The sequence below is a fragment of the Centroberyx affinis genome, unplaced genomic scaffold, assembly GCF_046629955.1.
Source record: "Centroberyx affinis isolate AG114_WGS23_722 - 3 ecotype Tasmania unplaced genomic scaffold, CSIRO-AGI_Caff_v1 ptg000035l_1, whole genome shotgun sequence".
NCBI lineage: Eukaryota > Metazoa > Chordata > Actinopteri > Beryciformes > Berycidae > Centroberyx > Centroberyx affinis.
The window spans coordinates 358310-372669 of NW_027278749.1; the positions used below are offsets into that span (position 1 = coordinate 358310).

General features: G+C 40.2%; 2 protein-coding genes across 5 annotated transcripts; one reads left to right on the forward strand and one right to left on the reverse strand.

Annotated features, from left to right (window-relative positions):
- Window positions 1-165: 165 nt before the first annotated feature.
- Window positions 166-6917, reverse strand: tnfrsf1a (tumor necrosis factor receptor superfamily, member 1a). Its single transcript, XM_071516097.1, has 10 exons — window positions 6782-6917; window positions 6134-6240; window positions 5843-5957; window positions 5529-5654; window positions 5262-5414; window positions 4963-5041; window positions 3636-3682; window positions 2913-3085; window positions 2657-2774; window positions 166-2468 (listed from the first exon to the last, which is right to left on the reverse strand). The coding sequence occupies exons 2-10, from the start codon at window positions 6197-6199 to the stop codon at window positions 2170-2172; spliced, it is 1176 nt and encodes a 391-aa protein (XP_071372198.1). The 5' UTR covers window positions 6200-6240; window positions 6782-6917; the 3' UTR covers window positions 166-2169.
- Window positions 6914-14212, forward strand: LOC139641624 (tumor necrosis factor receptor superfamily member 4-like). Of its 4 annotated transcripts, none has more exons than XM_071516121.1 (8): window positions 6914-7036; window positions 9107-9168; window positions 9713-9833; window positions 9993-10121; window positions 12709-12840; window positions 13525-13662; window positions 13758-13880; window positions 14075-14212. In XM_071516121.1, the coding sequence occupies exons 2-8, from the start codon at window positions 9166-9168 to the stop codon at window positions 14176-14178; spliced, it is 750 nt and encodes a 249-aa protein (XP_071372222.1). In that variant the 5' UTR covers window positions 6914-7036; window positions 9107-9165; the 3' UTR covers window positions 14179-14212. The 4 variants fall into 4 exon arrangements, with proteins under 4 accessions (XP_071372222.1, XP_071372241.1, XP_071372249.1 ...); XM_071516140.1 differs by having other exon boundaries at window positions 13761-13880; XM_071516131.1 differs by lacking the exon at window positions 6914-7036 and having other exon boundaries at window positions 8595-9168.
- Window positions 14213-14360: the final 148 nt, after the last annotated feature.

Genomic DNA, 14360 nt, shown 5'->3' on the forward strand with positions numbered 1-14360 from the left:
GGTGGTGACTGATTTCATAGAGGGCCGTCTGCTGTTGTTTTATGTCAATCCAGCTTTTTGATCACCCTGAACAAACAGTAGGTAATCATTTTAGAGGAAAAGCCTTGTGTCTCTTCAGACTCCATGAGAGCGTTCAATACAGAGTCAGAGCAGCAGTTGTTTTTATTCATTACATAACAAAGAGAGAGAGAGGGCCGTGGATACTAAATCAGCTGTGAGAAAATGGCTGATTGATAGCGTAGTTGGGTGAAAAATAGATCAGCGCTCACGGCTAAGGAGAAGTGAGTTATGGGGAAGTGGATTGGGTCAAGGAATGTAGCCACAGGAAGGAAAAACAGAGATGGAGAGATTGTGTTAGGCAGATAAAAAGACAAAAAGACATGGACATAACAGTTAAGTACATGAAAAGAGAATGAGAAGAGATTTAGTTAGAAGTGTGATTAAAAGTTTAACAGTTTGAGGTGGAATGTAGAGTGACAGCATTCCTTAAGTTATATACACCATTACATGCTCGTAAATGTTCAAATCATTTTTCACAGTATATACACACACACACACACACACACACACACACAGAGGCTGTTAACAAATTTGTCATGATAACGGCAGGTGTCTGCTCCAGTCATTTCAGATACATACATACATAAAGATACATGAAACATACAGTATATTTGTTTATTTATTTAAAAAGTATTTATTTAAACTAAACAATCACACTATATAATCTTAGCTTCTGATCAAGATTATTGCTCAATCAATAACTGTGTCTGCTTAGTAAAATATAATACAATTCTATACATGATTATAAAATATTTTGAGTTATAAAAGTGCTTATGTTTTATTATGATACAAGTCAACTACTAATACATGTCCTAGATAGAGGAGGGGCCCTTTACCTGTCTATGTAAGTTTGACTCATGTGGTACAACAGAATGAATCTGCAGGCCGGCAGGCTGAGACTGGTATTATGAAAGATCTTTGGCTGACACAGACTGAGACAGGGCGTGTCCTGTTACTCTAACTTAGTAATGAATAATGCTTGTATGATGGGGCTGTAAGGAATGCAAATGGAGCTGTGCAAAACCAATAGCAGGGGTCTGGCCCTTGCTGACTGGCGACACCTCCTTAGCTTTGTTAGCATAAAATCGAAATAAAAAGATCTAGTACGTTTTCAGCAGTAACCAGCAACTAATTTTAATTTGAATAAAACAAATTAATATACTGATTTTGCTTGTGGAAAATTAAATAGCTTTGCCAATAAATCATATGGAGCAGTTCTACTTTGTTCTTGCCTCTTTTGAAAATGATACATAAAGGTAATGTCAGTGGGCAGTCTCTATTCTAAATGAAGATAACATTTTGATTCTAACTGGGAAAAAACACAAAAATAGAAAAGGTGTTTACAATAGTGACGACTGACAGTACCAGTAATAGTAGCTTTAGTAACCTGACTAAAAATGAGAACAAGCAGTTAACACCTAAGGAATAAATGATAAAATGGCTTGCTATGCTGTCACCGAATGTCACCACTTAAAAATAGGCCCGGTGCACGTTTAGGAAGAAAAACACAGTCAACACAACACCACCACATCAAGCAGGAACCCCTTATCAGAAGTGAATACACTAGTATAATACGATACTTCCCTTTACATTTCCATATACACATAGATTAATACAGAACAAACTTCACAGCTTGTAGAGCACTTCCTCAGCACAACAAAAAAATATATTATTTACAAAAATATTCAGTGTTGATAAGATATTTACAAAGGGGTGAGCTGAATTTAGCAAAACATTGAACCATTTGACTGGACCTCTGATTCTCTCAGTGGTTTGAGTCTCTTATCTTGGTGGGGTAGCTGGCAGGATGAGTGCCGGATCAGATCAGATCAGATCAGACAGATCAGTGACTCTGGTTACAGGAAAATCAAATTGTTCTCTGCTCACTTTGATCTCTGCTCATAGTTGTAGCACCGTGTTCCTCTGGTTAATATGTGCTTTGAGGATGTTTGTGAATGAGTCTCTCCAGAGTGCAATACTTGGTCTCAGAAGTTTTTTTTTGTTCTACTTGGCATGGGTGTGTATGATGGTGGAATTTGCGTGCGTGTGTGTGAGTGTGTGTGAGTGTGTGTGAGTAGGGACCTCTGATCAGGCATGCCAAACATATCCTCACTGAATGCCATACTTTGTCTCCAGCTCCTCCACTGCCTGTCCCAGGTGTATTTTCCCCAGTGTATCCAACAACTCCTGCAGTAAGGGCCGGTGCAGCATCCTGCCCCGTCCTCCGCCCCCCGCCTGCGACGCCCTCTCCGCCCACACCCGCAGCATCTGGTAGTGGGCCTCCTTGCAGGCCCGGTGGTCGGTCTCTGCCCGCTCGATCTCCATATCCGTCACACCCAGAGAACGCACCAGCTGCTTCACCTGCTGCACGGGAACCAGATCCAGCACGGCGTAGATCAGGTCGGGGACTGGAGAGGGGAAGAAGTCGGGAGAAGGGGAGAGCGGCGTTGAGGGAAAGAGATAAGAGGAAAGGCTTAGCACAATGGGCTACTGTACGATTGTGTCTGCACATACCGTTGGGCAGGTGCACACAGACATAGATACACACACACACACACACACACACACAAACACACGCGCGTACATATACACTCACTCTTGATCTCCAGGGGGACGCAGTCAGGTAGATTGGATGTCTCCTGTTCACTCACAGGGCTTAGGGGAACAGAGTTGTTGCAGTTGTTCTCTGAAGACTCACTAGTTTGGGTCAGGATCTACAATGACAGTAAGGTTGAATATACTGTACATTTTACTGTACTTTTTTTTTTACTTACATTTTACTTTTTACAGTAACTGACAATGTACATCCATTGGAGGAAAATGACCATGGACAGTTTCTCACGTCAATGTACCTTAGTTGATTCTTGGGAGTCATCGTACAGTGGGGAGGGGCTCTGCAACATCTTATTGGCAGACTGTGTTCTGGATTTGTACATGATGAAACCCACCAACACTAAAACCACCAACCCCAGCACACCGACTCCAACCACCGCTATCGTGAGAAATCCGTCCTCGTTCTCAGGAGCTTCATAAGGAATGAGAGGAGCACATAGGGAACAAGAAGTGCAGATTAATACACACTAGAAATGTAATAATAATAGTCTAAACAGTGACAGGGTTTGCTACAGGCCTGCTGACATTTTACTCTATTGTTACCAAATCTACAGATGGAAGACATATCTAACAATAACTGAAGTTACTGAAGATCTGACCAAGTTTCTTTGATGCTAAGCAAGAGTAGTTTTAAGTGTCAACGGGGATGTGACTGGCAGGAAAATATACCGGTTAACCCTATTGGAAAGCTTGTCCTGAGCCAGTTCAGCAGGGATATAATTTTATAGTCCCACTGTAATCCCAGCACAGGGTCACTTGACTAAGATAGCATTGTTAGTAATGGACTTCTATGGTAAACTCGGTCTGAGGAAATCACTCTGTTCAACCTTCTGTAGGTTGAGATGAAAATATATTTTTTCTTCGATCTGCACGATTCATGTTGGTCATGATTTCAGGCATGAAAATCCGGAATTCCACATTAATCTGGAAAAATCACATCCCTGTTTCAAGCACTGACTCACGTTTTGTAACATGAAGAGGGCAGTGAAGTTGGCAGTCGGTTGTACAACTGTGGAGAAGACAGAGGAAGTTTCACAACATTGAGGAGGAAGAGGCACATTCAAAGAGGAAGTGATTAACATGGAAGCAGAGATAACACTATTGTAATAGCAGGGAATGAGCATAGACGCAGACAGTTGCATGTTAACATTTGAAGTGCTGTTACACAACTACCATTGTTATTGACATGGCTACTTCTTGAAATAAGGTGCTTCAGCTGTCAGCAATACTTCCCCCAATGGTTATAATAAGGGCGTAGCTAGGAATTATTATGGGCCCTATGTACAGGAGGTGACTCTGGGCCCCCGTCCACTTTCCTCTCCTCCCCACACCACCATTATTCCATCTTTGACAAATACCTATGTCTGTCCATCCACAGCTCAAACACACATTCACACTTCCATTTACTGATCAATTATAGCACACATTCCTGATTGAAATTATGGGTTTGGACACTGCTCAGATAGCGCTAATCAGCTGCCATAACATTCATTCATTCAACCTTTATTTATACTTGAGAAAATCATTGAGGGAGACCCTCATTTACAATGATTTTGAGTCAAATTACATAACCAAACAAAAAGAAAACAACAGCATGGTTTTATTTCTGTAGAAATAGCCATCTTTTGCCTGAGTCGGCACACAAGATTATCTATGTGAAATTTGAAAGTGAGTTTTTCATCAATCCAGATGCCGAGATATTTATATTCTGTGACTCTCTCAATAAGTCCATTTGAAGTAGAAATATTAAGGTCATCATAGTCTATAGCTCTGGCTCTTGAAAATAGCATGAACTTTGTTATATCAACATTCAGTACAAGTCTTAGGTCTTTAAGAGCACCTTGCAGAACGTTAAAGGAGCACTGTAAGTCCTCGACTGCTAGATGTACAGTGTCAGCGACACAATACAGCACTGTGTCACATACTTTTTTGTTTGCAGTTTTGTAGATTTCAACCATACAGAAGAGGATTAGGGCCACATGTGAAACATTCATTTGAGTTCTGAGATTAATCTCAGAATTCTGAGTTTAAAGTCAGAATACTGAGTTCTGACTTTAGTCTCAGAAGTCAGCCTAATATCAAACAAGTGACCACTGCTTTAGTAAACTACAACGTCAGTGACCAAAATTGCATTCTCTACCTACTTCTCTCTTTGTTTGGCACCCAATGGAAAGACTGAAACAAAATGGGAACTGTGCAGCAAGTTTCAATTCAACTTACCAACTTCCCCATTAATGTGTTAAAACAGATCCATCCCAAAAGGCAGCTTGATAAAGGTCATATACTCACTTCTTGCATGGGAGACACTTCTTTTTGATTCTGTAGTAGTCCTTCTCACATTCACACTTCGCGTTGTGCTCCGGGGTACCTATGCACAGCAATGATCATAAAATCAGTACAACACACAGTACAGTTACAGTAGGTTTATATGGACTATACAGTTTATCATGTAAAAAAAGAAGAACTAGCTCTTCCTTGGGCATAAAAACTACTCTTTTTTGGAAACATACAAGATAAAGACGGAGGGAAAACTAGATATTTAATTAATTTAAGTGTGATTAATTTTATTGCCAGTTCTTATCACTCACATTTCTCGGTTTGTCTTTCTCCAGCTCCACATGACGTACATTTGAGACACTCATTTGTTTCTGAGTCAATGACATTTTTGTAGAAACCATCTTTACAGCGACAAATAGTGTTACGGTCACTTCTGCATGGCGATACCTCCTCTTCAAACTCTTCTACAGATGAAGGAAAAGTAGATCGGGAGAAGATGAGAATGATGCTGCCCTGTTAAATGCATGTAAGCAGCCAATATATTGAAAATGATCCTGAAAAAGATAATAATACTGTACTTTTGCAGCGTTTACAACGTCTGCAGTTGGAGGAGTAGTTAATCCGATCTGTATATTCTCCTTTGCCACAGGGCAGACACTCACTCCTCTCACGCTCTGCTTGACAGTCTGCCCCAAGCTTAAAACCTGGAAAGCATTGTTAACACAAACACCACTAGTAAACACACTTAAGACATCGTAGAACGGAGTAGTACTTGACACAAGATCAATCTGGTGTTTGGAAAAGACATCTACCAGTGTGATAACATAAAATAGTGCCATTAATGAGCATACTCTTATGTGTCAAGTGTGTTGTGCAGGAGGCCACACAATACCTGCAGGGCATTTGTTACAACAAATGCCATTTTCAGTGGGATATTCCCCAGCTGGACATTCCCTCTCCTCTGCAGACAGTGGTAATGCTAAACCCAAGCTGGGGACCAACATGCACTGCAACACAGAATGTGTAAAGATGCCAATGCAATTAAATATTGTGAATATTGTGAAAAATTGTCAATGTTCCACTTTCATGAATGTCAATTTATTACAATCACAATGACAACAATACTACAATGGATTTTTAACTTTAATGCAATTTCAAAATATTTAGAAAACTACTTTCTCACCAAGAGGAGCAATGTGCAAAGAGGGGCTTTTTCATGCCATTTTCCTCTGCGGCCAACTCCCTCCATTATCTCACAGGTTTAGCTTAACTCACTCCATTTGAGGACACCTGCAAGGTCAACAATGTGTTAAACAGTCCTACCTAAAAGCCATCGCAGAATAAAACATATAACCTTAAGAAGTGGGAACTGCAGAATAAAGGACATGGATACGCCAGGCTGCGGGCCCACTACTAATAACTAATAAAAACGAATACATTCAATAGGATACATATCTACCTAATTAATTACCAGGGTATTGGTGATTTTAATAAACACAAAACTGGAAATCTCAGACTGTCAGACTAACTTTTTTGTATGCCTCGTTTGGCCACTTCAGACTTCCCTGTTGCAATGAATGTGATGAGATTTTTAAATTTACTAGAATGTGTAACATTAAAACTTTAACTTACCACAAGCTGATAAGTTCTACAATTAAAGATAAATAATAAAATAATAGTCTAACGTGTTCAAGAACAAAATCACCACTAAAGATTTTATCAAAGTCTTCTTTAGTTTCGGTTTCCACGCCACATAACGCCCACTCCTAGCTCAGCCTCAGATATGGATCTATCATTCCCACAGTGACACAGAGGTTTACCGTCACCTTACCTGGACAACCACTTTACAGCCAACGTCGTCTGTTAGTTCCGATCCATATCGCGACATAAATGTATTTTAAATATAATGTTACTTATTTTAATCAAAGCAGAGCGACGGTCGTTGCCCCTGTCGACTGTAACGGAGCGGAGGCGGGCTAAACGGGAAATAGCTGGGCACGTCACGCGCTGGTTTCAAGGAAACAGGAGACCAATGTTTGGCAAGACAAGGTTAGGTCGTGTAGACACATGTGAGCTACGATATCAGGTAAGCGACAGGTCTGCAGTGTGACTCACCTCATTAGCAAAAGCATATGAGCTATATAATACCTCATGTTAAAAGATTTTGCAATTATCAAATGCAAGAAAATATGTAGTAGCCTGTATTGCTTTACAGTTTGGGATTTGTCCTGTTGCATTTTTAGGAATTTGACTGGAATTCCTATAAATGCAAACAGTAAGGAGAGAAAAAAATACATGAGCCACCGCCATAATTGCATGTAGGGGCTTATAAAGAAGGACTGGACTGCAATGATAAAAGCTACAAAGCCGAAACACCGGGGTGGGGTGACAGGGTATTCAGCAGGCCTGCAAAACTGTAAACTCGCGTGATCTGACCGGTAAATAGAGCGAGCTCACTCAGCAGAGCAAGACAAGTGCTTCCTTAGAAAGACCACATCCTTCCTTTCAAAGAGTTAAAAAAAAAAAAAAAACGTGTTCACAAACTCTTATTGTTCCTCTCTTTCTCTCATTCTCTCTCTCAAAGTACGGCACACACACACACACGCATATATAGACGTTTTAAGTAGACTATACATTCCATACACATACATGCACGTGCGTACACTCACGTGCGGGCCTGAAGTTTCACACACACACACACACACACACACAGATGCGCGCGCGCGCGCACACACACACACTGCTGTGAGGTGTGGACGCCCTCTAGGCCCAGTTCTGAGTCTGTGTATAGACTTTGGGACTCAAGTCTAAAAGGAAATGAGTTTTGTTCACTATCTGTTTACTTCATCACAGAACCGTCAACATGTTCCTGGCAAAGATTCCTTTCATGTTCTGATCTAACACACTAATACTTACAGTCGGCAGCCTAATATTGAAACCTCTAGATAAGCATGGCCTGGCTTGCTCTCACTCCTGTCCAGTCATCTCTAGAGCGCCACAGGGCCTGAGGCAGCCCCCCCTGCTGCTTCCTTGACTGTAAGTTGAAGACGGTTGACAAGGAGTCATGTGATGTGGCCAGGCTTCTGTGAAAACTGAGGTGAAGCAGGGGCTATCACAACAGACAGCTGACTGGCACAGATGCCAAGCAGTATTCAGACCTCTTGCCCCTCACTCTCCCAATCCAATTTAAACCAACAAAGCTTTATTGGCATGATAAGAACATTCTTACATTGCCAAAGGATGCACACATTAAGGTATTACTAGTATCTCAGATTAAACAAATGCAGTTATAGAAACTATAACTATTATGCTAGCGTTTTGGAACATAAATATGTTAAATAACAATAACAATAAATAACAATTAGCCAAATTATCCTATTGTCCCACTGCCTGCCTCTCTGCCTGTAGTAGATTGCTAGATATTCTGCAGCTTGGATAGATATATCTAATAGTTCACCAGGTAGATTATATTTTGGTATCTCCTACATTTTCACATCCATTATAGGATTTTATGTGCACTTTTTAGTAAGGAACTTTCCTCTTTTATCTGTGTATTTGGCATTGTGTAAGGAAAACTCTCTCTCTCTCTCTCTTGCTCTCCATCTCTTAGACACATTCAGACACTGAGCTGCTCATCAGCATCATCTCAGTTCTTAGAATAATGTTTATCTTCTCAACAGTATGAATAGGTCAGGCACTTTTCTGTAAAACCAGTTGGAGTAGAATGAGTGGTATTTGATATTTTACTTAGTTCAACTGAAATCACTTTGTCATGCACTGCTGAGGAAGAGAGAGAGTGTGAAATTAGACAGAGAGAGAGAAAGGCAGACAGAGAGAGAGACAGAGAGAGAGAGAAAGACAGACAGAGAGAGAGAGACAGAGAGAGAGAGAGAGAGAGAGAGAGAGAGAGAACATCAGGAAAATTGTTTTGGAGCCAAAAATCATGTTTTGGATGAAACGAGAGAGATGGTGACAGTGGAAAAAGTGGAGGGTGGAGGGGGGCATGTTTTTGGTTTAGAGTGGTATACACAGAACCAGGGGGTCGTCGAGAGAGAGAGAGAAGGTAGAAAGAGATTGCAGAGATCAGTTAAATGGCAGGTTTTCTTATGAGTCATCGCTGACACTTTATGAATAATCCTTTTCGTCCCCTGTTCAGTCACACACTCAGAGGGTCCCAGTTTACATCTCCTCTCACCTTCTCATCCTGTTTGAGCCATGGTAAGTAGCAACGCATTTTCAACTTCAGCTGTCAGTCAAGTCTTCGATAAGAGTGTCCTGTCTAATTCCTGAGCGTGTTCAAGGATGTAACTTGGTAGATTTATAAAATAATTCCCTCCCCAGTGTTTGTTTTGTATTAGATTTGGTGTCAGGGAAAGTTTCATTGTCAGTGCGTCTGTCTTGTGTCTGTGTATCGAGTTATCACTGGGCTAACAGACGAGGCATGTCCAACATGTCAGGAAATGATTCTTTTTGCCAACAAAGATCCTACTGCACCCTTGTATATTTGTTCAGACAGGCAATGTAAGTTGTGTAAGTCCATTGCCAACTTTTGTGCGAATGTATTATATAGCTGGTGATATCATGACTGTGGATCATCATGCCTGGGCATATTATTAATTTAATATTTTTACAAGATGCTTGTTGTTTCATTCAATGTCTGTTGATAGTATGATGAGATTGTATCTGACCCATTTAATCATTGTCGTCTTCTTTTTCTTCTTCTTCTTCTTCTTCTTCTTCTTCCTCTCTCCCTTCTTCCCAGATGCAGCCACTCTGCTATATTAGTTTAATTTTCATATTCCATCCCTCTGTGCATTCCCGACAGTGTGATACAAATAAGCAATATTCCAGGCAAAACGAATGCTGCAACAAGTGCCCACCAGGTACAGTGACTTGTATTTCGTCTTGTAATTCAGTTTTAATGCAAACAGATTATAACTGTCATAAAATACTTGTGGATGTTGTGAAGAAAAACTACCGTAAGACTAATAGAGAACTTCGTAAGTCTATGATACATTATTAAACTACTGTCTGTATTTCAGGTTCCCACATGGAAGCTCGTAGTGAATCCGACTGTAATATAGTCTGTTTACTCTGCCACAGTGGACGATACACATCTACCTACAACTTGGAACACAGCTGCTTTTTCTGCAATCTCTGCGCAGCGAGCCGTGAGTGACTTTGCAAGTGTGTGTGTGTGTGTGTGTGTGTATGTGTGACCTACCTGAACCATCTAAAAGTCCTACTTTCAGCACATACAAACTACAGCAGTACCACCCTTGATTATAGTAATAATGTTAGGTCTATGTGCCACCTTGCTGCCATATAATACATCCATTATAACCCCAGACACAGAAAATAAAAGTTAAAAACCTCCACATTTGCCATAATTCATATGTGTAAGATTTTTATACTGGATAAGACATGCAAGTAAAAGGAGAACACAGAAATATCCCCGAATGTTAGAGGTGACTACGGATCCCCAGAGCAGTAGATATCATTAGTGGATCTGTTTTTTATTTTGAAGCGTGTGTGAAGTGAAAATGCTCTACCATAGTGAAGTAATCTATAATTGTAGCATGGTGACCACTTTTGAAACATTGTTCCCCTAATGTTAGTTTTGTGTGTTCATATGAGTGCACATCTGTGTGTGACTGTGTCTTGTGTGTGTTTTGTATGATTCATTATCTCTCAGTGGTCCAAACCAGTTTCTTAGACCAATTACTGTACAAAGCCCAAAGGCAGAATCATAGTAGTTGCTCAATTCTGTCTCTGGGTCATACTTTCAGAGAAGTGTAGCCATGGAAACCTATATGCAAGGGATTTCCCCATCCTGTGTGTCACGGTGGGATACAGTCAGAGAGAGACAGAAGGGAGGGGGGTCTGAGAAACCCTGAGTCAGCCACGTCAGGGGGTTTGGGATGGGTATGGGCCGGTTGGGATTCAGCAGTAGAGGTTCGTGCTTTAATAAATGTCAATATTATCAGCATCAGCAGCACATCCCACCACTGGTGGTGGGGACATGAGGAGGTTGATAGTGGTAGACCATCGTCATGTCAGTGGAAAAAAAAAAAATAGTAAAGAGATAAACATCGGAAACTGTACCAGACAGAAATGTCATACTTGATGTTATTTCTCAGGTCTATGATCTGCTACAGGTGAGCAAAAATAGAGTCTGTTTGCTTATTTTTAAATGTCAGAGTGGAAATTGGGGTAAACACAGAAGTGAGAGAAGTTATATGATTCTGAATTTTGGGGACTTGTAGGTGGAAAATACGCCTTTTGAAACTTTCTGTACTTATTCTAATCTAATCTAAAGGGCAACCATATTTTATTCCAATGTTTACAAACATTACAAATGTAAACAAACCTTTTGAAATCTCAAGATACGTAGAACTCGTGGATAGCTGTCACATATTGTCAGATTTTGTGTCAAAACTCAGACAATCACATAAAGCGAAAAAAAAATTCTTCAAGCCAATAAACTGCTGTGCAAGCTAAACTAATATTGGGGGGAAAGTTTTTAATGAATATGAAAAAGATCCTTCCAGAAACAAAAGGGACTGGAGCACAATCGATGTGCCCCAGTCCCTTTTGTTTTCTGGAAGTTTGCTGTCCTCGAGCTGAGAAGCACCTGATTCAGCCGCATTTTGCTGGAAGATGCGCGGAGAACCCTGTTTCAACTAGATGAAAAAGATCCTTGCAGACACTGCTATTGCAATACAACACTATAAACATTTATTCACTCATATTTTGGTCCAGTCAGACCTTCATCAGAGTTCATACATTGATGCTTTCATACTTCATTCTAATGTACCTGCGCTAATAAGGTTTGGATGTCCAAGTTTTTCCATCATTCTGGGGAACAGTGTTTCAAAAGGGGGCGCCACTCTGCAATTACAAATTGGACTATTATACTTTTACACTTTCATATTAATATTTCACTACAGTAAAACGTTTTCACTTCACATATTACTTCAAATCAAGTGAAAAGAGAATTACCTACAGTGGTCAATAAAGTATCATATAGTTACACGATTTACTTGCAGATTTAATGATAATCTTGTCTAAAGATCAAATCAGATTAGAGTAGATTGACCTTTAATGACGCCCTTGGGGAAATCAGATAAGCTAAGAATAACAAGGCAATAGAGAGTACTGAAGATAATACAACATGTAATCACGCCAACCAAACATACTGATAATGTGGATCAAGTTTTCTGTGAACTATGACCATGGACCTAAAGCCATTACTGTTATTGCTATTGTCATTGTTGTAGTCTGTGTTAGAAGTGTGATTTTTAGATTAAGGACTGGCTATTAAAGCATATGCAAATGGACAGAGACAAAATAAAAGGCTGTAGATTTGTGATGACTGGTTCCATGGAGTAGCTGATTTCAGTAGTTGCCTGTTTGCTTGCGCATGAACTAATGTGAAAGTATGTGTGCTAAAACATTCTCTAAGAATGAAAATGTTTTATCTAAGTAAAATACTGCTTTGAATGAGAAATAACAGCTGTGTGTGTGTGTGTGTGTGTTATAGATGGTAAGTTAGTTAAAACCAGAATCTCTACCTGTGTCATGCCCTGTTATGAGTCATTTAGACTCTGCTGTTTTCTCATATTCTGAATCATTTAGTGTTTTAAAGACAACCTGCATGCATGTGTGTGTGTGGATTCGTTACACACATATGCATATACAGGAATATACTTATACATTTCAAGACCACTGTTACCAAATGTGTTTTTGTTACAACAGATCAGCAGTTGGAGTCACCGTGCAATACCACTCACGATACAGTGTGCAGATGTGAGCCTGGCTATAGATGCACAGGACCCATGTGTCTCGGCTGTGAGCGGACACCAAGCATCTCTCACCTCTCCTCCACAGGTAGGCTATTCAACCAAAATGGCAGCAATTTTTTTTAAGTATTGTGCATTAAGTAATTTTTAATTTGTGTAACTTTTAATAAATAAATAGCCTAAACCCAGACAGGTTGAATCAAGACCGCTACGCAAATCTTATTCCGCTTATCACCAAATTCATTGAACCTTTCACAAGAAATATTGATTTAAAATGGTTTTATTACATTCCAAAGTCATTTTCAAGCTTCTGCCAAAAAAGAAAAAAAGAGTTCAGCAGGACTGCAACCATAGCAACGTCTGTAGCTTGCACTGTAACACCAGAGAGAGAACTGTAACCATAGCAATGTCAACAATTCTGGTAAGATTGTCGTTCAGCCTCTAACCAGCAGTAAAAAAACATTTTGTGCTCGCCAAATAATCTTGGTTAGCCAAGTGTTTGTCTGCAGGCAGTAAATCAACAAAACAGTCCGGACTTCTTGACTGCGGAGTGATATGATTAAATATGAAACAGTGCTCTGTTATTCAGAAATAAAGGAGTCAGAATGCGTTCAAAGCACTAGTGCTCAATCCTGATGACCGGCTCTCTGTACATTGCCCCTTACTTATACTGTACTGTTAGTATGGTTTTATATTCCCATTTAACTATTATGTGTGAATGCCCATTTGTCAAGAGAGCTGATAAGTTCACTTACTCTCTTCCTCTACCCAGTCACCAAACCTGCAACAACCAACACACTTGGAACAGCCAAGCCTGGAACAACCAACACACTTGGAACAGCCAAGCCTGGAACAACCAACACACTTAGAACAGCCAAGCCTGGAACAGCCAAGCCTACTCCAAGCAAAGGTAAAGTAAACTAATATCACTATATATAAAAACAAGGAAATTATTGAATTGACCCTTGAGTGAGTGTTAACGTCAATTTCACAACGATGTCTCAGCAGAAATCAATGCAGAAAATAATAAGTGGTTCCTGGTGGTAGTTGGTGTTGTGTGTGTGGTAACCGTAATCGCTGTGGCCACAAGACTCAGGCCTTCTCTGCGATGGATCAGATCAGAGCACGGTTAGTAGGCTACCATTCACTAAAATGAAGCCTGCAACAATACAATACAATACAGTGCTTTTATCTGGCATTTAAATCCTTATCGAATTGTGCGAAGACGTGAATTTGCATATCTTAATTGATTATTATGTCTCACATATTTAATCTAATGCCTGCAAAAACCTTCCCTTCTTCTCTTGTTGTGGGCTCATCAGGCTGCTTTGCCCCCGAAAAGACTCCACCGACCGGCACAGAGGAGGAAAAAGTGTCCATGCCTGTCCAGGAGATGTGTGGGAAATGTGACCAACCTATTGTCTGATGGAAAGACAAGATGCGTGTTGATTGCGGGAATGATCTAACCTGAACTTGGATTAGCAAGATGTTAACAGGTGGACATTTAGTGACACAGAGCGCATGCAAAAAGTGTCTCATTCCTTAGGACATTTAAGACAGATAGAGCCAAATGTCATTCCAGTCCATGCTGTTGAATGGAAATACTGA